Below are 24,637 nucleotides of genomic sequence, written 5' to 3' on the forward strand. Positions count from 1 at the left end.
CACTAACTAACTAACATATGGCACACATAAATGTCATTAATCTGTATGTGCTATACCACGGCAATACATTAAACTCAAGCCGTTTCTACGGATATGAAAAGCATACATTATTCATTGGATTTCGCTATAAGAGAATACAAGCGGTTTTTATGCACCAAATAGCCTTCTGCAAGATGAAGCTTGACTTTAGATCTCGTTCAAGGTTTTCGGAAATCCTATTTTCAAAAAAAAGTAAGTACTTATACAAATACATACATGATCGATTTCTCTGTAGATTCATAATCGCTTTGTATTATTATATTGGCTGCAAGAATAGGTCTACAAAATGAATTCGACATATGAATACTTTCGAGATATCCCAGGTACAACTATTGCAGTAAACAACTCCGCAGTATCACAGAGTTAAGAGAAAGACGTAATAAAACGTGGATAAATGTTTATTCAAAGGTAGTAATCAAGCCCTTTGTACAATGTATGTATGTAGAATCGATTCCACGAGAGACAACATTGTTGTATATACAATAGACACACCACACAATAGCACTGGACAAAACAAGCAACGTTACTCACATGTATATCACAGAAAAAGCAATTATCACAGCTTTGTTTACACCCAAAACAGACTAAGTTAATCACATAGTATTGACTTGGAAATCTAGTAACTGATGATTTTAAACTTAAAGGGGGACATGATAGGCTGTTGACAGCCTAGCATGTTTAGTCAAGCAATTCAAACGTCATGTGTTTTGATTGGTAACTATGTCGACACAAATTAATTGCGCACGGATGAACATAGCAAATAAACATTTCCATCATGAAAAAGAGGGATATTTCTCGGTTTCACACTTGTCCCGACAGGCAGCGTCTAAGGCCATTACTGAAATTGGCAAAATATTGTGGAGCGTGGTCCCCCTTTAACGCATGTTTGACTATACACTGTGGGTTGTTTATGTTTATGATTATGAAAACGCGCGGTAAGAACAAACATACAAGGGATATAGAGCACTCGATAATACAGTTCATATTAATGGGAAAATACGCCAGCAAATATATCGCCACATCTACTTAACTTAATAACCCATGGCGCTATAAAAGAGAAATCTACGATAATGGGAGAGGGAGATGGGTTGTTATTTCTCATTTACATTGTGGGAAACGATTGATGGTTAAGATGGGATGGGGTTGAATAACGTAGACATTACATAACATTAACATAACAGTAGACTATCTTTTGTCGCATTAAGTAAATGAGAGTGAGATATAAGTCGGTTTTGCACTATTCCAGTAGCCTTGCTTCAAGGCTGTACTGAATGCTGAGCCAATGGATGTACAGTAATTCTATCCTTTGATTTTTTTAGATAGGCGGACAGTAAAGACCACAGTCTGTTATTTATTATTTTTTAGAAATTATCATTTAAACTATCAATTTTTATCTTAGAGACTTGTGCAAGTCTGCTATTCCAGCAATATCATGGCTGGGAAAACAAAAAATGGGATTCCAACATTCCATCGATGTGGAAAGTCGAACGAGCTTTCGACGCAATGTGAGAAGCTTTAAAGGCAACTACATCACCCTTAGTTGGGTATAACAATTACTTTAGATGTAAAACGTTGTTTTATTTCTCCCAGGAATGTCCCTTCAGTGATACCTACGTAGTACTGAGTGAGTGAGTTTAGTTTTACGCCGCTTTTTAGCAATATTCCAACAATATCACGGCGGGGGACACCAGATATGGGCTTCACACATTGTACCCATGTGTGAAATCGAACCCGGGAATTGGGCGTGACGAGCGAACGCTTTAACCACTAGATTGCCCCACCGCCCCTAGCTACGTAGATAATAGGTTTTAAAGGTAGCCATTGCGAGTTCATTTCAAGCACTGCTAAATCTCCAAACATACACTGACGGTGGTGTCCAGAAAGGGAATGGGACGGCGCGACGTCGTTAGATCACGTGCATCGTAAGGACTTCCAGTCTTTGGGTACCAATCGATGACACCCTTTAAAATGGTTACAAGTTCACGTACACGGTTGTGGAGTTTTATCAGAAACAGTAATTAAGTCAAGGAATACCAGGCGCGTGGGACACGAGTACTCGGGAAGCGCGTTGGTGTTAGTGTGGTACCGCCCCTACCCTTCTTTATTCTATGGAACACTGCACGATAAAGTATAATTATCTATATTCAAGGAGATTCGTGCCCTACTGATGCCGGTTCACATGTCAGATTTGGGGTAAATCTAAACCACTACATCAAATTAAAGGAAACATGGAGAAAAAATGGCACTGAAGGTTTCTGTAAACATCGAGTTTAATATTTTTTTTCATTTATTATCGTCTTATGCAAATAATAGTTGCTGCGTGTCATTCTTAAGCACATGCACTGTGAAATAGCGAGATATAATTCACCACGTACTCCAAACACTGCGGCGTTTAATAAGGGTATATTATTTCATCTGTACTCCACACACTGTTAAAGCAAGGGCAATAAACCCTTCCATTATGCACTGAATACTCACGACCAATGTTAAAGGGATAAGATTTAATTTGATTTTAGGTATAAATCTAGGTGTCAAATTAAAAGCTATTAAAGTTGAAGCTGCCTCACAACGGCACAGAACGTGACGGTTTGAAGACTACAAATTCATTTACAGTGAAACAGGTGGAGCTGACAGACGATCCAAAACGATCTTCATACTGATCCTTAGTATACACAACCTCCCCTCCCCAAAAATAAAATAAAAAAATAAAATAAAATAAAAACCAAAAAAACACCTAAATAAATAAATTAAAAAATTAATTAAATAAATAAAGAGAGAACGAAATTTAAAAAATAATAAATACATATGTAAAATGATAATACATAATTAATAAATGAATTAAAAGAAAATACATTCTATTACAAAAATAGAATTATATGAAATACAGACAGTTAACAGAAGAAAATGCCTTGGATTGGAACCAAAACTATACTAATAGAATTAGATTTGACCATAACATTACAAACGTTATCTAACCATTACAAAGAAGACGTCACAGCAAACTTAAAATCCTAAAATGCAAAACATAACTACATTACCCGCATTAAACACATAATAATCGGATAACCATTGCTCAGATCAAGTTGTTTGGTTACTGACAATCCCAGTCCGGTATCTATCGAAGTTTAAAGTCAAAACAATCGTGGGCGACTACTCAGAATGACGGAACTAACACGAGACGACTGTTGAACAGAGTAGCTCACTGTACAGCAAAATGTCATACTGATTTGTATAAAGAACAGGTTAATATTTCCCTTCGCCTCCCTTACATCCAGAGTCTTGAAACACGGAACAGGAAACAAACGAAGCGTGACATCATTTGCCTGTCTTCTTTTCAGTCCTCTCCAATATCCTTTTTCAAAACCTGGATCCGTCACACACACAACAGCTTGGGTTGTTGTCTTCATACATATCTGCTATACAGAAGTATCCAGACACTTTATGAATATGGTTGTATTAAAAGCACGGGATGTGTGATGTTATACAATGCATCTCAACACTTTCTATTCCAGATGAGTGATGCACTTTCTTCACTGTCCTTCCCGTATCATAAAAAAGTATATGTTTTACCAAAACACAACAGAAAAGAAATGTCAATGTTTCTCTCGAACATTATACGAAATAGACGAAAGTGGACACTGTTTCATTAAAAGTTCAACTCAATGATATGAATTGTCCATTTTTACGATGCATACAGATCAATGTCAGAAATACATACGAACAAGAACGACCACGTCACTCGCTGTACACACCAAAAACCGTCGCCGTGGAGAATATGAAGTTGTTCTGAAAGGTGTAGGTGGCGTAGTTATCGAGGTTGTCGTCCCAGACGCACCTGCTACAGGTGACAATGCTCTGGTCTTTCTTTTCGCCAATATGCACCTGGCAGATAATCCTATAACGGTCATACCCCAACAGTTTCACTTTGTCCTTTATCTCATCCGATAAAACCTTGCTAATATTGGCACAGAACTTGGGATTATACTTGAAACGCCCAAGCTTCTCGTTCAAAACCTCTTCGATAACACCGTGTACCTTTTCTGGTGAAAATTTCTTATGTGGTTCCATTCGATAACTCGGTTCCTTCGGAACTTGCATCTGGGTTTGCGAAGAGAGTCGCGAACCATATTTCCCTCTCTTGTCAAAGAACCTTGAGGTCAGTCTCTTGGCCAGGCGTTTAGAAGCCAAGAGACCAACCAAAGAAGGTCCGCTGCTTACACTCTGTTTTGGGGCATTGCTAGCCCTTCTCAAAGCTTCGTTGGAACCACCAAATCCTTTCGCCATCGACATCCTCCTGTTTTCGGATGGGGCTCCGAGAGAGGCGACGCTTGAACCTTTCCGATTCATGATTACAAGTTTCGGGGAAAATGTCCTCTACGTTATTTCATATGCTTGGAGCTAAACAGTCTGTGAAACTGTCCCTCTCGCTTGGCGACCGGAGAAACAACTGTCGTCTGCTCCCCAAAGGCCGAGATCACATGACTCACATTGTTGTTTGATCAATACGATGGCTTTTACATGTAATACAATAATAGAAAGCCAGTATCTACGAGCAATGTGCTTTCTTATAACTGACTGGCTCACTGAATAGCGCCAATGAAGTGCGACTGAAAGCGCCATATATTCATAGACACGTGTGTCGAGGAATAATTCGACTGCATTGAAAATCTGGTGACACTTGCCATTGGGCGGAACACATGCGTGGTACTTCAATATTGCACTTATACGACAAGCCAACTTTCTGTCTTATAAACTATGAGATACGACATCCGTTGTGAATATGATGTATACAAATCAATATATCTATAGCATTTATAACGTTCTCAAAACAAAGTCTCCTGGGAGTAACTCAGCGTTAAAACGGGGATATGACGGTTGACCAGGGTTGCGTATAGCAATAAATTTGGCAGCGGAAATTGACAGGGAAAGGTCAAGACCTCATTTTATTTGTTAAAGTTGCACCCGCGTTGGGTATTAAGAACATAGGATGAAAAGAATCGCACTTGATAGACTCCTGAAGTGTATGCTGCAATTACCTTGGTTTTATTTTATCTTTGAGTAAAGGCTTGTTATTGAGTTGAAGCGGTCTTTAAGTCGACACATGCCCTTCCCAAATAACGCCCCCTTTCCCCTCATGAAGTAACCCCCTCTGACATATATGAGAGGTATTATATGTTTTTAGAAAACAGAGTATGGTATATACATTGTTAATTTGTACGATACAGAGTCTAGGCATTTTAATCAAATAGGAGGTAGATTGATTCCGCTTCCTGTTTTCTATTTCTAAGTATAAAAGATCCATCCCGAGTTGATAAGAACAATAACCTTGTTAAAAATACTTCTTGAAGTATAATTATGCCCGGGAAACGTAATAAAACAGCAAAGACTCCTCCAGTGAAGTAATACCTGTTTATGTCAATGTTCGAATATCGCCGTATTATAACAGCGGGGCTTAATACAATGTTATCACAGTTGAGTGAGTGAGTGAGTTTTACGCCTCCTTAGCAATATCACGGTAGGGGACACAAGAAATGGGCTTCACACATTGTAACCATGTGAGCAATCAAACCCAGGTGTTCGGCGTGACGAGCGAACGCTTTAACCACTAGACTACCCCTCCGCCCAGAACCTTAGTAGACAAACTTGTGTGACGAAACACCATAAGTCAGGTAGCATTATTTCTATTGATTTACATATCTGTTCTAAACACTAAAAAATATCAATTACGCTTACTACAACTGCGTTTTGGGGTCATGCATTCATTGCACAAGACCATTTAAAGTAACTCAGGATATGACGAGCATTCGAGGATTACCTGATCAAATTGTTATCTGTCCGTTACTGAATGTATACTACCATTTATTACAACTATAGGGGAATTGTCAATTGTTCCTAGCTTCAAACTGTAGGTTGGTGGCGCATCTGGATTCGAGGATGTACGGAATAGCGAGGTCCCATTGCATATGGTGACGAAAAAACACCTTCCTCTAAATACACATGAGGTAAATTACCGGCCAAAAAACAGTATGCATCCATGTTTGTTTGTGAGTGAGTTTAGTTTTACGCCGCACTCAGCAATATTCCAGCTACAAGGCGGCGGTCTGTAAATAATTGACTGACCAGACAATCCAGTGATCAACAGAATGAGCATCCATCTACGCAAATGGAAACCGATGACATGTGTCAACCCACTAAGCGAGCCTGACCACCCGATCCCGTTAGTTGCCTCTTACGACAAGCATGGGATCTTAACACTAACCCGGATCTTCACAGGTCATGTTTGAGTGTGGTTAAACATGAAATAATATAGAAATGGTATTTCGAAGGTGGTGTTATTTGACAGGAATGTCTCCAAATTTAGTTGTGTTTTGGCCCTAAGGTTTGCAGTGTCACTCAGTCCTACAACTTGTAACGGTTAGCTAATGCTTTTGGTCAAACCCAATTTTTTTAGTATACTCTTGATCCATACTCTGGTTTGCCAAGGGAGATTATATAGGTATTATATTCACATGAAATGTAATATTTACATATGTAACCTATATATTGTTTACCTGGAAACAAACGTTCAATATGCAGACTCGGAATGAAATATATTCCACACAGCAGACAATAGTATCTCAGTCTAGTCAGTACTTGTTCTTTAATGCACAGCACGGATCTGTACTGATTTATAATACATCAATATCGTGATTGCTTTCTGAAATATAAACACGATTCAATGCCTCGGGTGTGCCTTGCTATCCGATATCAGTCAGTTAATACCCTGTTTTACACGATCGGCCATGAAATACAATTGACGTTTTTCACTGATTGATCACTTCTTCCAACACTGCCCTCATAACCTCCACGAAACACAGGAGATTTACTTTGAAATATTTATTTTCAATTTCTAGTTCAAACAATTTCATGCGCTGCAATCAAATCCTGCCAATAATACGTTTATAACCCCCTTTGTTTAGAAGGTCAATAATGTTTACGTTCAGTGTCACCGCTAGAGGTCGCTGGTTTACATGACTGGAGTCTGTATGTAAACAGTGGTATTATATTGTTCCTGGTACTTACTTGATTGCAGAGAGACCCCCGAAGGAGTGTTCCGACAAATGCTCCGAGGAGAAAAACAACAATAGGTTGGTAATAGTTTGTGTATCGCTTGCGACGTGTTTTAATAGAACAACGGAAGAACTGTCATGAATGATAGTCCTCATTTGCACGACTGCTTTGAAAACTATTTTAGGATGAGAAATTCAAAACGTTTGACCTAAACGAAACCAAGATGGCGTGAGAAGAGCGGTATTGGTCGTTTTAAGGGTGAAATCATGACATTGTGAGACTAACTTGATAACCACACAGACTAATTTGATTTCACAAAGGGAACTGTTTTTAGTTCCCTATTGTTGTTTATGTGGTGTAAGTAGAGGTAATTTAACAGGGATTAAGTTTTGGCAGTTCGGAATGTGTAATTCAATGCAATGAAGACGAAGGCTCTCATGCTTGAAAAACGCTTGGCGGGACCATGTCAAGGACATATGTCACTTGAGAAACAGTTGGGGGTGGACTGTTACATTTTGGGAGATAGGGTGTGGGGTGGGAGTGTGTATATGGTTTGTGTGTAGGTAATAGTGTGTGTGTGTGTGTGTGTGTGTGTGTGTGTGTGTGTGTGCGCGCGCGCGCGTGTGTGCGTGCGTGCGTGTGTGTGTGTCCCTCTCTATGCGCGTGTGTGTATCTATCACGGATTCCTACTATCTAGTACAATCCAGTTCAGGGGCGTAGCTTCCATTATAAACAAAAGCCCAGGTTTACACATGCATGGTTGTTGCTAAACACTGAATACTATCTAAATATCAAACTTTGCAACCTATCTGACTTACACGAAACAAATTGGCTTGCTATGCGCCTGCAGTTCCTACATGACGGCGAATTTAGAAGAAGTGCTTTTTCAGGGTTGACAGAAACTTGGCTTGCGGTTTTATGCTCTGCTGAAAAGAAACTCAACAACGCCATCGGCCGACTGTGTTTTTTCACGCATTGCCAAGCACCATTACTAGACTGTGAAATCGTTATGAGGCGGAAGGGTCAACACGTGACCCACCCAGATCCGGTACCACGTGACACAACTGCATCTGATTTGGTTCCAGGCAGTTCTATACTCTCATTGGGTTCGTACAAGATATTGGGAACAGGTAACTTTCCCCTTTGCGTTCGATGTGAACCAGGATGAACCTGTCAGTGACAAACTTAAACAATTTGTTAGGATCTGTTGAAAATCTTTATGATAAATCTAGTATATATATACAACACTTTTGCGTTTCTTTTTCGAGGTATATATCGAGAAACATTTAAAAATTGGTCACGAGTTTTGCCATCGTGGGTTGTGTGATAATGAACGGGTAAAACCTGTGATTTACGTTTGATTATGAATTTCCTCTGAAGACTGCCCAGATGGTAGAATGAGGAGTGAGTGAACACGGTTCTATGCCGCTTTAACTTCGAGAAAACCGGAAGTTCGACATAATAGTGTTTGACTGTACTTTCAAAAACGTTATGAACCTTTAATTTTCGTAAACTATGAGTGAGTGAGTGAGCAGGGCTGCACGGTATTACCGGTACATCGCAATACGCCTTTCAAACGATACGTATTGCAATATTATTTCTGAGAACCGGTATATTGGGTAAAGAACATATATGAAGCTTTTGTGATTATCTTTATGGTATAAATTAAAATCTGCACATACTTTCATTCATAACAGATGTTTTCCTTCGCTATTTTCAATGACAAAACATGATACTGTAACATGATAATCTCTTGTAACGCCTCTAAAATCCTCTTATTTTATTAATTTGCTTTAGTATGATGCACAGACGCAGCATGAGGCTAATGTTAGGATCATGCACACGGCTTGCTAAGCTGACAAGTTTGTAGTTTAACGCCGTACAAAGTAAAATTTAAACTTTATGACTGCAGTCATATTAATGGAGTATCGACGACACAATCGATTTATTATCATCGATGGTGAGTGAGTGAGTGAGTGAGTTTAGTTTTACGTCGCACTCAGCAATATTCAAGCTATATGGCAGCGGTCTGTAAATAATCGAATCGGGACCAGACATTCCAGTGATCAACAGCATGAGCATCATCGATGGTAACTAAGTAAGCTGGTCTGATTTCGTCATCGCACACAACTAGGATGGTTTACTGAAGATCAACACTAACATCTTCATGGAGCCTTAGGAAACAGAACTGACCCACAGGCTGGACGGGGGCGGAAGAAATGAGAAACGAAATACATGCATTTTACCTTTTTTTGTAATTTGTACAAGATCTGGTTTGGTTTGGTTATTGTTTTAACACCACACTCAGCAATATTCAAGCTATATGGCGGCGGTCTGTAAATAATCGAGTCTGGACCAGACAATTCAGTGATCAACAGCATGAGCATCGATCGACGCAATTGGTATACGATGACATGTGTTAACCAAGTCAGCGAGCCTGACCATCCGATCCCGTTAGTCGCTTTTTACGATAAGCATGGGTTACTGAAGACCAATTCTAACCCGGATCTTCACGGGTAAATTAGTACAAGAAGCCGAATACGTTCATGTTGTATTCCAAGTAGAAACAGTACATATTCAATAGAATCAAAACTGTAGCGAACAAAGAGTAACAATTTGTAAGGATATACTCAATAAACAATACACATAAGTAGCAAGGGATGCTCAGTTAAATCATTTTTAAAAAGCGTTTAGAACGAAAAGAAATATATGAACATATCTACATAGCCTTCAATTCATCTGAAATTAACACAGATTTGAACAATATTCATTTATGTCTCCAAAGGATGATACACAGTCTTTAATCTTTAACACTCTGTGGAACTTGAAAAGGACCGGTATGTCACTGAGAGACGATCATGATCGTGAGGACTCAAGTCATTGTCGACTGATTGTGTTCATAAATAACATCCAGCAAATGTACCTTGAATTGCATTTTGACGTATCAATCCACGTAGACTCCAAAAACACAAGCTGTACAAAAGATATCCTTATTTGTCAGAGTATACGAGGCGTAAGAGTCAAATTTGGGCTCCCACGCGCATCTGCTTGTTGTCATGACACCCTGACCTTTGGTTTCTCCCAGAGTGACGCTGCAGACGATCTTGTATCTTTCATATTTCAACGACTTGACACGTGCTTTGATGTCATCCGCCAACGTCCGTGTCAGGTTACCACACGAACGTTGATCGTACTTAATCGTGTCAAGATGCTCGTGCAGCACGCGCTTCACGATTTTTTCGACCGCGCACGAGCTGAACATTCCTTTAGGTTCGAGCTGGTACGTTGGTTCCATCTTCGGCACTGGGGAGCGGTAGGGGCATGAGACAACCCGTGAACACTGTCGTTTCTTTCGCTCATTCTCCTCATGTGTCGTCTTGACATACGTTTGGACAGAAACCCCACGGACGATTCATCGTTGTTTGCACGGTGACTCTGCTGGCTTTGGACCGTTACCCTGGATTTGTCGCTTGGGTGTTGGTCATCCTTACCTGCCAGGGAAGAATCCAAAACAATGGTTGGAACCTTCGGAGTCAGGTGATCCGGTTTCTTCTGCTCTTTGCTTTTCATCATTTCAAATACTTTAATCGGATGACTGACGAAAACGAACGACTCTTATTAAATCGTCACAAGTCTATCTGAACTGATTCAATTCATGAATGTCTCTGAATATCAACTTTCAAGTCAAAGTCAGTCGAGAGAAGGCAAAACAAGGTAGGCCTACTGGAAGAATCTTTGTGTCAGTGTCCTCTCCAAAGGCGTTTCCCCTTTAGTATATTATCTTGTTCTTTATATACACCGAATTTGTGCTCCAGAGGTACACACTCTGTGGATATCCAGTTTCAAATGTTCGAACATAGTCAAATATCCCTGTGTCGAGGTGTTAGCATGGGATTAACACTCCCATAAGCCCTTGTATACGTCTGGCTTTCTACTTACTTAAATACAACCAAATCAATCAGTGCCACAATGGAATCAATGTCTTGCAACATACTAATCCGCTATGAAATAATTAATCGGCCATAAATCCTTTTGAGATTATGGATTAAGGTGTTAGCATGTTCAGTGTAGCATAAAGTTTGACGCGGGAGTCATTCGTCCGCTATTTTGAGGCACCTGTTAATATGTCTGTACGTTTCTATAGTAATATGGCAACAAGACGCGGAATAAAGTCTTTGACTCGTCTATTCCTGGTAAAAATGTATGCCTAACTCAACACAAGCTGATGGTAAGAGGCGACTAACTTGATTAGGTGGTCAGGCTAAGTGACTATAGATATTTCTCTTGCAAATGATGAGGCCAATAACGGAAACAGTATTCCCGGATATGTGTGGAAGGAAACTGGAATTGGAACATTCAGGAACTGCATATCTTTATTTCTAACACAAGTGAGCGTGGATGCTTTCCGTATGCAAGCTAACGACAACATCGACATTGTAGTTGGTAACCTCACTGACATTCTTCAAAGCACTGCTGCGTTGTGTAGTTTGGAAAGGAGACCTAAATATGATAAATCTTATAACTCTACTGTATGGTACGACAGAGAATGTGAAATCCTGAAATCACAGAAATTCAAATTATTAGACCATTTAGACTAACTGGAAGCAAAGAGTTATTAAAGGAATATGTTCATGCAAGAAATAATTACAGATATTTATGCAGACAGAAAATACGAAGAGTTCCAAATTCATAATTTAGTGGACAATTCCAAGGACAGCAAAGTATTCCTGCAAAACCTAAATAAGATGACAAGCAACAGGAAAAGCACACCACAAATAAATCAGGAACAGTGGAGTGGTTATTTTAAAGATACGTTTAACTTCACAGACAATACAGTGGATGAATCAAAACTAGAAGAAGCTGATCATGCATTAGACAACCACTGTGAATCTACATGCGATGTGTGTAGTGACAGTTATATTATGTATCTACTGAACCGAGACGTATCGCCCCAAGAAGTTGAAGCAGCCATAAAAGACATGAAATCAGGTAAAGCAGCTGGTCCGGACGGTATCAAAGCAGAGATGGTGAAATCATGTGCTGATCTTTTAATTCCATATCTAGTAATTGTACATAATACCATCCTAACTAATGAAGAATATCCTACTGAATGGGCCAAGGGATTAATCGTACCACTCCACAAGGAAAGCGACATTAACTTGGTCAACAATTACAGAGGTATCACACTCATGGACATTTTCGGAAAGATATTTTGTTCTATTCTAAACAACCGTCTACAAACATTTGCAGCACTTTATGACAAGATCCAGAAGCTCAAGCAGGATTTAGGAAAAACTACAACACAACTGATAATATTTTTACGTTACAATGTTTAATCCAGAAATACCTATCAAGGAGAAGTGGCAGATTCTATTGTTTATTTGTGGACTTTAAGAAAGCCTTTGATTCTATAAATATAAAACATCTCTGGTATACACTATTAAAGAAAGATATTCATGGACGAATTTTTAATGTGCTAAAGAATATGTACTCCAAAATAATGTCTGCTGTCCGAATAACAAACACCTCAGTCTCTGAATACTTTGACTGTCTTAGCGGAGTTAGACAAGGATGTGTCTTGAGCCCCTTTTTGTTCACGATGTTTATATCAGAATTACAGGTAATGCTAGAAAACGCGGAAATTAGAGGAATATTTGTTGGATCTGAATTTTTAGAAATATTACTTTTGCTTTATGCTGACGATTTATGTATTTTCGATGACTCTGTTATTGGACTGCAAAGAAAAATTGACATTCTAAACGACTACTGTACAACGTGGGGATTACAACTTAACATTGGTAAAACAGAGCTATTGGTTTTTCGAAACGGAGGTAGATTACGTCACTATGAAAAATTGTTTCTTCAAGGAGCACAGTTAAAAACTTCTACATACTACAACTATCTTGGAATACTCTTCTCTACACGTCTGTCATGGACTACATGTACAGAGACACTATCAACCAAAGCAAACAAGGCATTATTTTATATTAAGAAGTTAATCTACATGTATCCACATATTCGAGTTAATATTCTTTTTAAGCTCTTTGATACCAAAGTGAAGCCAATTTTACTTTATGGTGCAGAAGTGTGGGGTTATCAAGAACGACAGTTAATTAACAAATTTCATACAAATTTCTGTAAATATGTTCTTGGTGTAGGTAAGCATGTTTCTTGCAATGCTATATTAGCAGATTGTGGTAGATATTGTGTAAGTGTTGATTATTATGTTAAATGTGTACGTTACTGGTGTATATTACTTCATATGTCTGAAGACAGGAATCCTAAACAATGTTATATTTTGATGAAAAATCTCGACTCAGCTGGTAGATATACTTTGGCATCAAATGTAAAAGGTTTGTTAAACATCAACGGGTTTGGATTTGTGTGGTTTAGTCATGATGTTGGCAATATTAATCATTTTATATCCATGTTCAAACAAAGGCTTAAGGGGCAAAGCATATTGAGTAGAATTAATGAATCATCGCATTTAGCTTACTACAAGACCATTAAATCTTTATTAGATGTAGAGTTGTATGTTTCAAATGTACATTTTAAAGAATATAGACGATATATATGCTTACTTAGACTTCATCACCTACCCCTTCTTTGTAATGTAAGACGAAAAGATGATAGATATGCCTCAACAATATGTAAAATGTGTAACAATAATATCCCAGAGGATGAATTACATTTTCTTTTTGTCTGTGATGCATATGTAACGTTACGTAGTGTATATTTACCAAATTTTGATCAACTATCATTAAGTTTAAAAAATTAATGCAATGTAATGATACCAGTATTCTTCTAAAAACTGTGCAGTTTATTAAGCATGCCCTCGTGATCAGATCAAATGTGTGTAAATAATGTGTAACCTTGCATATTGCCTTGTCTAAACTGATATTTTGTACATGGGCCGATGGCCTACTTACAGAATTAAGTCATAAAGAAAGGCTAAAACAAGGGAAAAAGTTAAAATTTTCCAATCTGTTTACAATCACACAAAGATGACGTTGTGGAAAGAAATAGTATATTTGTATTGTTTTTGCTGCAGCAACATGAATCCAATATTCTCCTAATCACTGGTATGCGTTTCTGTTTTTTTAACAGTGTAAATTAAAGTGTGTGGAGAATAAAACCCGGGTCTTCGGCGTTACGAGCGAACGCCTAAACCACTTGGCTCCCCTACCGCCCCTCAACAAGTATCACTGATAATTGGCGCTAACAGTGTCCGTGAAAGTGGCGGTGCGCCTGTAAAATCACATCCTTGAGATTGCGCAATAATTTGTCCTTTTGTCTATGAATATTTTATTGTACAAAACATTTATTTTTCACCTACAACTTGCGACTGTGTCACCGTATTGTAAAGTTTCTACTATTAGTTTTGCTGAATGTTATTGAGGGAATCGTCATCATATGTCTAGACTTGCACAGTCAAGTCTCTTTTGTGATCTAGTTTAAATGAACATTTCCTCAAAGAATTCTTAGAACTGTCCGCCTATCTACACTTGCCCCTTTAAAGGACAGAGTTACTATACATCCATGGGCTTACCCTTCAGTAAAGCCTCGGAGCAAGGCTATCGTTTGTCCAGCGTGTTATGTCTGTGTCAGTGACATTCATCATAGTGAGTTACGTGTGGTCACCGAGAGAGGACATCACATTTTCTCCTTCAGTTACGACGGCAAGAAAGCGATAACAAGAGAAGAAAAAACGATAGCGCGAGACGAGAAAGCGATGTATGAATATCAGTTTTCGTCTCGTGCTATCGTTTCTTGTTAGGACTTTCACGCGGCCGGAATGAAAGGCGAGAAAGAGATGTCTCCTCTCGGCCAGTATACAGAGGCGGGTCCAGAGGGGGTGTTTAGAGTTACGATATTCTTTATAATCGGAGACTGGAGCGTGTAAGTTTTAAGAATTTCCTAAAATAATACTGTCAGAAACAATGGTTAAAAAATTTGTATTATTGTATTATGACCGCATCGATTGTTTCGAAAGTTATGATCCGCATTCCTCGTCTACATCCGTAACCAAACTCGTGACCTACTCGTGTTATTCCGGGACAAGCCGAATAGCGAGAGTTTACGGAAAGCGGCGAGTGGTGACGAATGGACCTATTCGTGACCAACTCGTGTTATTCCGGGACAAGCCGAATAGCGTCTTCTTGGAGTTTACGGAAAGGGGCGAGTGGTGACGAATGGAATGGACCAACTCCATTCGTGACCAACTCGTGTTATTCCGGGACAAGCCGAATAGCGTCTTCTTGCAGGTTACGGAAAGGGGCGAGTGGTGACGAATGGGACCAACTCTTGTTATTTCGGGAGATAGCGAATTTACGGAAAGGGGCGAGTGGTGACGAATGCCGTAACCAAAGCGTCACCGTTCGTCTTCTTCCTGAGCTATCTGAGATGAGGGCAAATAGGCTACTTATGCTTTACTGACAGACTATGCTTTAGGATGGTTTAATTATATTCTTGCAAAAATGAGATGTAAAGCGTCTCAGAGCTACCTTCCTTGAAAGTGCCAGACCCCAATTAATCGTGATCTTGATTTCCACAGCGACATATGTCTCATATTTGAGTGGGTACATGTTCAAGGAACGGATACATCCTCATCAGTGTTAGTTCGAAACGTCTGCTTGGCCGGCACTCCATGGAATGCAAGTGGAACTTGTGAGCAGAACCCCTCATTCTAACAAAGGGTTACGCCCTTTCGCATGTTTGTAATTCTCGGATCCGTGAAGATCAGGGTTAGAATTGATCTTCAGTAACCCATGCTTGTCGTAAGAGGCGCCTAAGGGGATCGGGTGGTACGTCTAGCTGACTTGGTTGACACATGTCATTGTATCCCAATTGCGTAGATCGATGCTCATGCTGTTGATCACTGAATTGTCTGGACCAGACTCGATTATTTACAGATCTCCGCCATATAGCTTGAATATTGCTGAGTGTGGCATAAAACTAAGCTCAATCACTCACTCAATTTTGATTCTCGCCAAATATATATAGGCGTAATAGGCATTGAACACACTCGCTGTCATGGAAAGTCTTTCATGCAGTTATGAAACATTAGTGGTGAATTTAGAATATTATTGTTGTGTCCCCATGATTGTGCCATGGGCGTGGCGTCATCCTGGGGATGGAATTCTTACGTTGTCACCTTGATGACGCGGTTTGGTCATGTGAACATGTGGACCCCGGTTCAGAAGACCAATTGTTCGAATCCCACTACGAGACTCGGGTGTATATAGTACATCACCCCACTGACTCTTCGTACGATGGAGGGGCGGTGGGTGTAGCCTAGCGGTAAAGGCATTCGCTCGTCACGCCGAAGATCCGGGTTCGATTCCCCACATGGATACAATGTGTGAAGCCCATTTCTGGTGTCCCTCGCCGTGATATTGCTGGAATATTGCTAAAAGCGGCTTTGAACTAAACTCACTCACTCACTCGTCTGATAGAGACATGAAGCAATTCACGAAATACACTTTGAACGTTTATTACTATTAGTATCATGCCATCAACTCTCCTGGCCTAGTTGTGGCATGAATTCATATTATTGAACCGTTATTTCAATGTTCACATAACCAGGGTGCTCACAATCGTCTTATGTATTAATGTAAATCCTGTACATGTATTGGTGCTATCCTAGACTTGCACAAGTCTCTAAGGTAAAACAATATTAATAGATAACAGACAGGGGTCCGTACAGTGCCCTCCTATCTAGACTTGCCTCTTCCAAGGATGAAATTGCTATACATCCATGGGGTCAGGATTCAGTACAGCCTTGGAGCAAGGCTGGAGCTACTCGTCAAGCGTTATACATTACGTATACTACTGAAACGAAGTTAAACACCACCCTCCTCTTTTATATTACAAGAGTTAATCTGTTATCCCCTGACAAGAGTGGTATAATACAGACTGTCACCTGACTTTCAAATTTGCTGAGGGACCAGTACATATATCCAATGTCATACCATCCACATAGTACATGTATATCCAGGCTACATGGCACTAAAGGAGCATCTGTCTCATTTGCAGGGCTGAACAGAATAGCATTGGACAGATCCAGACGAGGTGATATGTAAAATATACACGGATAGATAGTACCGATTGCTTCCAGGGGATGTAAGTCGAGCATGCATTGACATTTCCCATCGCCCATTACACGCAACTACAGTCAGCACCGTTGTGTTGAAGGGACGTACGTAAATAGTTCGAGTTATCCGATGTTCGACACAACCGTAAAATGACTAAATAAGGTATACGCAGGGACCAACCCTTTACTTCGACACAACCAGAAGTTCGAAACAACAGAGTTCCACACAACGGTGTATGGCTGTATCATCAGTGTCCAGTCAAAGTAAACTCAGTAAACGAAAATCCGCATAAAACACAGATATTTGACCTGCAGCATATACGCTTATGGGTTTCTAATGTCATGGTTACTATTATCGCAAGATGACATCCTTGAGTATTGAAAAAAAAAGATATTTTCAGCGACTGTTTACTCATTGCGTGTATCACTCGGAAGCGATCGTGCGGAAAATAGCATTCGGAATCGTTCGAGTTTTTGAGGTAAAGATTCAAACAGTATGTGCGGATGTTAACTTTCGCGATTTGGTAAACTGTGTTGTGACTGACTGAAGGTTAGCTGACGCGACCTTCTACTAGGTTTTGTTAGACTCAGTATAGCAGTGTAACGAATAATACTGAGCCTAAGTTTACTTAGACTGCACCAGTGTCACCAGTATACTGAACATATGTTTAGATACGACGGGCTGCCCTCGTACACATTAACATACACATTTACAAACATCTGCCTCTTTTTCTACACCCGATGACTTAATGTATCATGCTACCCAGATAGTGGCAGATATTGTCGTATTGTCCTCAGTCTGCAGCAAACAGATGACATCAGCAGTTGCCTACTCTATTCCGTGTAGATACCGTAAGCGGAAGCTGTACAGAACAGGGTCTTGTTCGTGAAGGTGTAGGTGGCGAAGCTGTCCACCTTGGGGTCCCAGGCGCACCTGCTGGTGACCATGACGTCCTGGTCCTTCCTCTCCCCGAGCATGACCACCACCACCAGCTTGTACCGGTCCCAGCTCATCTGCTTCATGCGGTCCTTGATCTCGTCAGTCAGCACCTGGAGGTGATACGTATATGTATTATATAGCAGATTACACATGATACGTATACGTGTACAGATATGAGGATACGTATAGTGTAGCAGATCACACATAAAGCACCTGATGAGGATAGGTATAGTGTATTATATAGAGAGGATACGTATAGTGTATTATATAGCAGATCACACCTGAGGAGGTGTATTATATAGCAGATATAGTGTACTATAGAGCAGATCACACCACCTGGAGGTGATACGTATAGTGTACTATAGAGCAGATCACACCAGTATATCACATCTGGATACGTATAGTGTATTATATAGCAGATCACACACCTGATGATACGATAGTGTGATACGTGATAGTGTACTATAGAGCAGTTCACAACCATCTGGAGGTGATACGTATAGTGTACTATAGAGCAGATCACACCTGGAGGTGATACGTATATAGTGTACTATAGAGCAGGAGGTGATACGTATAGTGTATTATAGAGCAGATCACACATCTGGAGGTGATACGGTGATACGTAATTATAGTGTAGATATACCTGAGCAGTTCACACATAGAGCAGTTCACACCTGGGAGGTGATACGTATAGTGTACTTAGTGTATAGAGCAGTTCACACCATCTGGAGGTGATACGTATAGTGTACTATAGAGCAGATCACACCATCTGGAGGTGATACGTATAGTGTACTATAGAGCAGATCACACCATCTGGAGGTGATACGTATAGTGTACTATAGAGCAGATCACACCATCTGGAGGTGATACGTATAGTGTACTATAGAGCAGTTCATATAGAGCACCATCTGGAGGTGATACGTATAGTGTACTATAGAGCAGATCACACCTGGAGGTGATACGTATAGTGTACTATAGAGCAGATCACACCTGGAGGTGATACGTATAGTGTACTATAGAGCAGTTCACACCATCCGGAGGTGATACGTATAGTGTACTATAGAGCCGATCAGAAGGCCACTAATATTTATTCGACCAGAGGTTGTAGCAGGTAGCCTGCCTTTGCCATATAGGATAGGTTGTTAAATTCAAATCCTAAATTGTCACAGATTAGGATCTCTATTTCTCTGCATCATAAGTATGAAAAAATCTGTTTTTTTAGATAGACAATCTGTTCAAGATAGACTTTACCAATAATGCATGAATGTTACCCTAAGTCTTTTATCGTTGCTCATGATATCGTCCACTGCTTTAATTAGCTTCGTCCTGAATATCTACAAACTGGAATATTGTTTAACATCGCCTTAACATTCACACAAACGATTTCCAGTATGAACCTGGCATGTCATGATTGAGCAGCAAAATACCAAGGCACAGACCCCATTGTTCCCGTGATAACAGTGGTGCTTAGCTACAGCGTAACACAAAAAGCACATGCTTAAGCTTTGAAACTGAATTATTTTTTTTTGTGATTCAAGATGCTCAAAAAATAACTTTGAATTTGTTTTCATGTTTTCTGGGTGGTTTCTGGTATAGTACCGTGGCACCCGAACGCAACTTGCTTCGCGGATCATCTAAGGACAAAACATGTTGTGTCTACACTATGCAATAGATTATGTCTGGAAACTGGCTGACACTTGAACATTCCGAAATCGTTTGTTCTGTAGGAGACATAGTTGATCTATTCTTTGAAATTGTTTCGTCTTTTAAGTATTGTATCTTTAGTCATGTGAAGAAATGAATAAGGAATCTGCAAAATGTTCATCTACAATTGATTGTTACTTCGTTAAACGACCCAAATCGACTGAATTTTACTTGACAATAGTACCCAGTGTTCTCAAACACATTCTGATACAATAACATTATCTGAGTCGGGTACTGATTCCTCGCCTGAAAATAACATGCACGACCATACAGAAAGTAGCCTGTTAGTAATATTCACTGTGGAAAACCTAGCCTGTTTCCACAAAACCATAAGGTGCAGAAATACAGTGATGTGAAGAACATGTGCGTTGATCAAAATGGGCCCACGTTATCGTCTTTTGGGAATGCCTTGTTACTCCAAAAATATAGGGATCTTCTGTTGTTCTTCAACAAACATGAGAATACTCAATGTGTATTTTGCAAAGACTCGGTAATCATGTGTTAACCAAAACAAAAACTACATTATGAAAGAGCAATTAACAAAAAAAACCTATCATTCTCACCTGAGTCATAGTCACGCAGAACTTGGGGTTGTAACTGAACCCGTTCAACCTCTCATCCAGAATCTCCTTCAACATACTGTGGACAGTGAACACGGTGAACTTGACCTTGGGCTCCATTCTGTACGTGGGCTCATAGTTAACCTGGGCTTGGCTGGGGGAACCTTCCGTTTTCCCCATCTTCTTGAACTTCCTCGCGGCCAAAAACCCAGCAACTCCTCCAGCCACGCTGCTGCGTCTGTGATTGGGGAGGATGGGGAACAGACTCTTCCTTCTGTCATCCCCGGGGTGGGGACTGGGTATCCCCGGCAGTTCATTACGTAAGATGGATTGTCTGCGCGCCATTTTGAATCTGTCTTCTCGATTTCACTGTCGGGCACAATCGTATGATGAAGAAGACAATGTCAAGGTTGAATTGTTCGGGTCTCTACTACTCTTCCAGGACGTTTTCAAAATTGTGGTGTAAGATCTGTCCTTACAGAGGTCTATTGACAGTTCTTTTTCCTCAAATATGTCGTTATCCTCGATAAAACCTCTGCTACTGTCAAAATTTAAACCAATCAGTCTTCAACATTCCGTGGAAGATATAGATGACACACAAGAAGCGTTAAAGAGTCATATTTCACCTTCAGATATTCCGCAACTGCAACAGCTTCTTTTCAAATATGAATCCAATGCACAGACTGAATCCAATTCACAGAACGCTATCTCAACCTCTGGTGTCCCTTCTTCAAACTTTAAATCTCCTAAACACACCAACAGCCTCACACAAATGAAGGTTCGTCAACAGCTTCTGAACTAAAGTGAACCTCAGACATGCTATAATCATAACTGCAGTTAAGGAACGGGCGACCAGTCCACATTGAAATCTGCCTATTGTTGTCAAACGGTCTAACTATTGTCTACCAGCAAATCGGTTTAAATTCTTGGCTCTGCTTATGGTAGATTTCGACGAAAGGTTTTAGGTTCCATAACACAGTAAGCGGATATACCGAATCACGCATGCAGTAAAGGTCCTAGTAACTAAGCTATTGTTTGGCGGCTGATCTGTCTAGTCGGACGGACAAAGAGTTAGTCACCCTTGTACATAGGGACCTAAATTACATAACTGATGGCATAAAGGCACTGGATGGCTGAAGATGTCGGCAACGTTTCAAACCTTGATTGTTGTATAACTGCGTGTATGTTAGTGGTAAAAATCTGTGATAACAGTATTGAATGGTTATCAATACTGTTCTTGCGTGCACTGATTGCGTGCGATACGATTGTTCAGATTTAAAGTATTGATATGGATATTTGAGCTTAATAGCATGTGACCTAGCGGAACGTACAATTCTTGGTTCAAATAATGTAAATCTTATTCCTGAATTGTCTTATTTCTGTGATTGCAGTTTCCACTGTATCCGACTCTGAGTGTAATTTTAAGCGGGCATTCTAACTAAGATAAGATCTATTTTTATATCCCCATGGCACGCATTTCAGTAAGACCTACACCGACCCCTGGATCAGTTCCCATTGTTCTGGCAATCGCAGGTACCCTCCCTAAAATTTCCATAACATTTTACTGACCAGTCAAAATGTGAGATAAGGAAAAAGGGAAATGGGTAAGGGAGGTAACTCGTATAGCCTAGAAACCAAAGTCACCAAAGTTATAATAGACATGACGATATCAGATTTTAAAAGATTTGTGAGCGCTTTTTTTCTCTTTACTAGTCAGTTTTCAATGTTGAATTTCTCTCAAGCTCTCTTAATAGGTTTCAAAATCTTTCTTATCCCCAACCATATCAATGAGGATCAATACTTGACAACCCGTGAAGATCCGGGTTAGAATTTTAGGGCCAGTTCGATTATTGCGAAACTGGTTTCTCCTGTCATAAACGAGTGTCTAGTTTCGGATATATGGTTTCAAAGTGAAACTAGTTTCTAGTTTTATAAATGAGTGGATGGTTTCACCATCCGGTTTCAAAATCGATACAAACTAAATGTCTCAGCTATTATATACTAAGCAGCAACAGAAACGTCAGTTTGGAATTTTCCTTCGCAGAAACGGATAACTGTAAACTCATTTAATGTTTTGATTGTATATTTTTGACAACATCTCCAACTTAACCTGAGCAAAGACATTCCTTCCCAAACTCAGAATGGAACCCAGGAATTGGTCTCAAAAACGCAACCTGATCTCGGAGATGGTACGGTGTTCTCCATGTTTTTCATGCAACTCATGCTGCACGTGCTGTTCACAAGTACCAGCCCTATAAAATACACCCCCAAACCTGGTTGAAACATTCACATTACAACGTCAGCAGGATGCCCCTTCTCACGACAGCTCAGAGGAACCAGGCGCTAGGAAGACTTGAAGCTGGCCACACTGCACAAGCCGTTCCCAATCACTTCCAGGTCAACGTTCGGACCATCTACAGGCTGCAGCAACGTTTCCGGGCCACCAACACCACAAATGATCGCCCCCGTACTGGCAGACCAAGGGTGACCAAACGACGACAAGAACGCCATGTTGTGCGACAGCATGTACAGAATCCCTTCATGCAGGCATCCGAAACAGCACGCCAGACAGTGGGAACACACGGAAGACTAATCAGTACTGATACAGTACGCCGACGTCTTAACAGCAGGGACCTCCATTGCCTTAGACCTTATACCGGGGACCTATCCTCACCCCTCGTCATCGGCGTGAACGTCTACTGTTTGCCCTACAACACCAAAACTGGCGATACAGGCAATGGAGAACTGTTCTGTTCACAGATGAGAGTCGGTACTGCGTATCAACTGCAGATGGCAGAACAAGAATATGGCGACGATGTGGCCAGCGTTACTCAGACCAATGAGTTATGGAAAGAGACTCATAGGGTGGTGCAAGTATCATGGTATGGGGTGGAATAGGCCTGAACCAGTGAGTGGGTCGTGTGGTGTTCTGGAACCTTGGTCCAGAGAGAGGAGGCGGCATCACAGTGGTGCGTTACATCGACCAAGCTCTCAGACCCCACGTCATACCACATTTCATAAGTCACCGTAACAACATTTTCCAGCATGATAACGCCCGGGCCCATACTGCCAGAGCTACACGGGACTTCCTACAGGAGAACGGTGTCAACATTATGCAATGGTCAGCCCTTAGTCCTGATTTAAGGAGTCTGAATGAACTGCAAACGTTCACGTAATGTCTTGAAATTGTGCTGAGTTATTTATTGATGTGTCAAGATATTGTACACACAAAAATGTTTTTTGATCCGCTTATTATGTCCATTTCTGTAATGATTTGATGACAGTGCCTCTCTTATTTATAATTCGTACTGACCTTTTTTTTTGCTGCTGAGTATATATGAGGAACGAATTGAATGACAGCATTGCCAAAGGTAATATTTTTTGGTCATTTTATTAGGGAATTAACAAATATTCTACCATGGCTACGTGAAATGCTCGAATTTGATTGGTCAAGCCACAAAATCAGACGGTATCAATTTGGATTGAAAATGCGTCTGATTTCACGGCGCTTCACTGCGCACGTATACAACCCTGCCGCACTACTTCAGCTTGGCCACCAACATGACTAACATCAACACAACAGACGTGATGGAAATACTGATGAAACATTTATTAAAACTCGAAAAAATACAATTATACGATTTCTCCACCACAATTATTAGGGGACCTCACTATCATAATTATTACCTTCTATTATAAAAATATTCAAACTCAATTACAATACACAGCCCCACACATAAACAAACAATATCTAACATATAAATCAGAAAACCTTGTAACAATACATCCCTATCTATCCCTATTTGTGCGGCAAAACGTTTGAAGGTAAATGGTATATTTGTTTCCCTTTAGAATGGGAAATTCGCAAGATAACGGTCAGGCGAAACACAAAATTTGCCACTCATACTCCATCATGTCCCGTTGCATCGTTCAAAATGTCAAAAACGTAACCATGAGAATTTAGTTCTCTTCAACCTTCCCCGAAGGCTGTCACTGCAGCTATGTTCGTACACTTTGAAAAGCTTGGCCACAATCCAGTCCCAAATGACGAGAACAATGTTCCAAGGAATCCCAAGTTAGTCGAAGGTACACAAAGCAGCAGTTCTGTCACTCTTCCTCGCATGCCGGGGTGGCGGCACGTACGTGAAATCATGATCGACGCTCGCCGGCCCGGTCATAAAAATTAACAGTCTTTGATGACTTACAGGTCATAGGTCGATCAGAAAAGGATCTATTCTTCGATTCTGCAGG

The 24,637-nt window shown here is 40.3% G+C and overlaps 2 protein-coding genes across 2 annotated transcripts; both read right to left on the bottom strand.

The window, feature by feature from the left end:
* Positions 1-2,877: 2,877 nt before the first annotated feature.
* Positions 2,878-4,622, bottom strand: LOC124260112 (dynein light chain Tctex-type protein 2B-like). Its single transcript, XM_046694359.1, has one exon. The coding sequence runs from the start codon at positions 4,384-4,386 to the stop codon at positions 3,775-3,777; it is 612 nt and encodes a 203-aa protein (XP_046550315.1). The 5' UTR covers positions 4,387-4,622; the 3' UTR covers positions 2,878-3,774.
* A 13,198-nt stretch (positions 4,623-17,820) lies between these two features.
* LOC124260048 (dynein light chain Tctex-type 5-like) lies at positions 17,821-21,099 on the bottom strand. The gene is made up of 2 exons (XM_046694286.1): positions 20,390-21,099; positions 17,821-18,232 (listed from the first exon to the last, which is right to left on the bottom strand). Exons 1-2 carry the CDS (start codon positions 20,729-20,731, stop codon positions 18,017-18,019), a joined length of 558 nt encoding a protein of 185 aa, XP_046550242.1. The 5' UTR covers positions 20,732-21,099; the 3' UTR covers positions 17,821-18,016.
* Between the last annotated feature and the right edge of the window lie 3,538 nt (positions 21,100-24,637).

The sequence above is a fragment of the Haliotis rubra genome, unplaced genomic scaffold (genome assembly GCF_003918875.1).
Source record: "Haliotis rubra isolate DU_JTF1 unplaced genomic scaffold, ASM391887v1 Scf75, whole genome shotgun sequence".
NCBI classification, from domain to species: domain Eukaryota; kingdom Metazoa; phylum Mollusca; class Gastropoda; order Lepetellida; family Haliotidae; genus Haliotis; species Haliotis rubra.

Coding starts and splice junctions, on each gene's coding strand:
- LOC124260112 (XM_046694359.1), bottom strand. CDS start 4,386: ATGAATCGGAAAGGTTCAAGCGTCGCCTCTCTCGGAGCCCCATCCGAA.
- LOC124260048 (XM_046694286.1), bottom strand. CDS start 20,731: ATGGCGCGCAGACAATCCATCTTACGTAATGAACTGCCGGGGATACCC. Junction 18,233..20,389: donor TCTGCGTGACTATGACTCAG/GTGAGAATGATA, acceptor TATCACCTCCAG/GTGCTGACTGACGAGATCAA.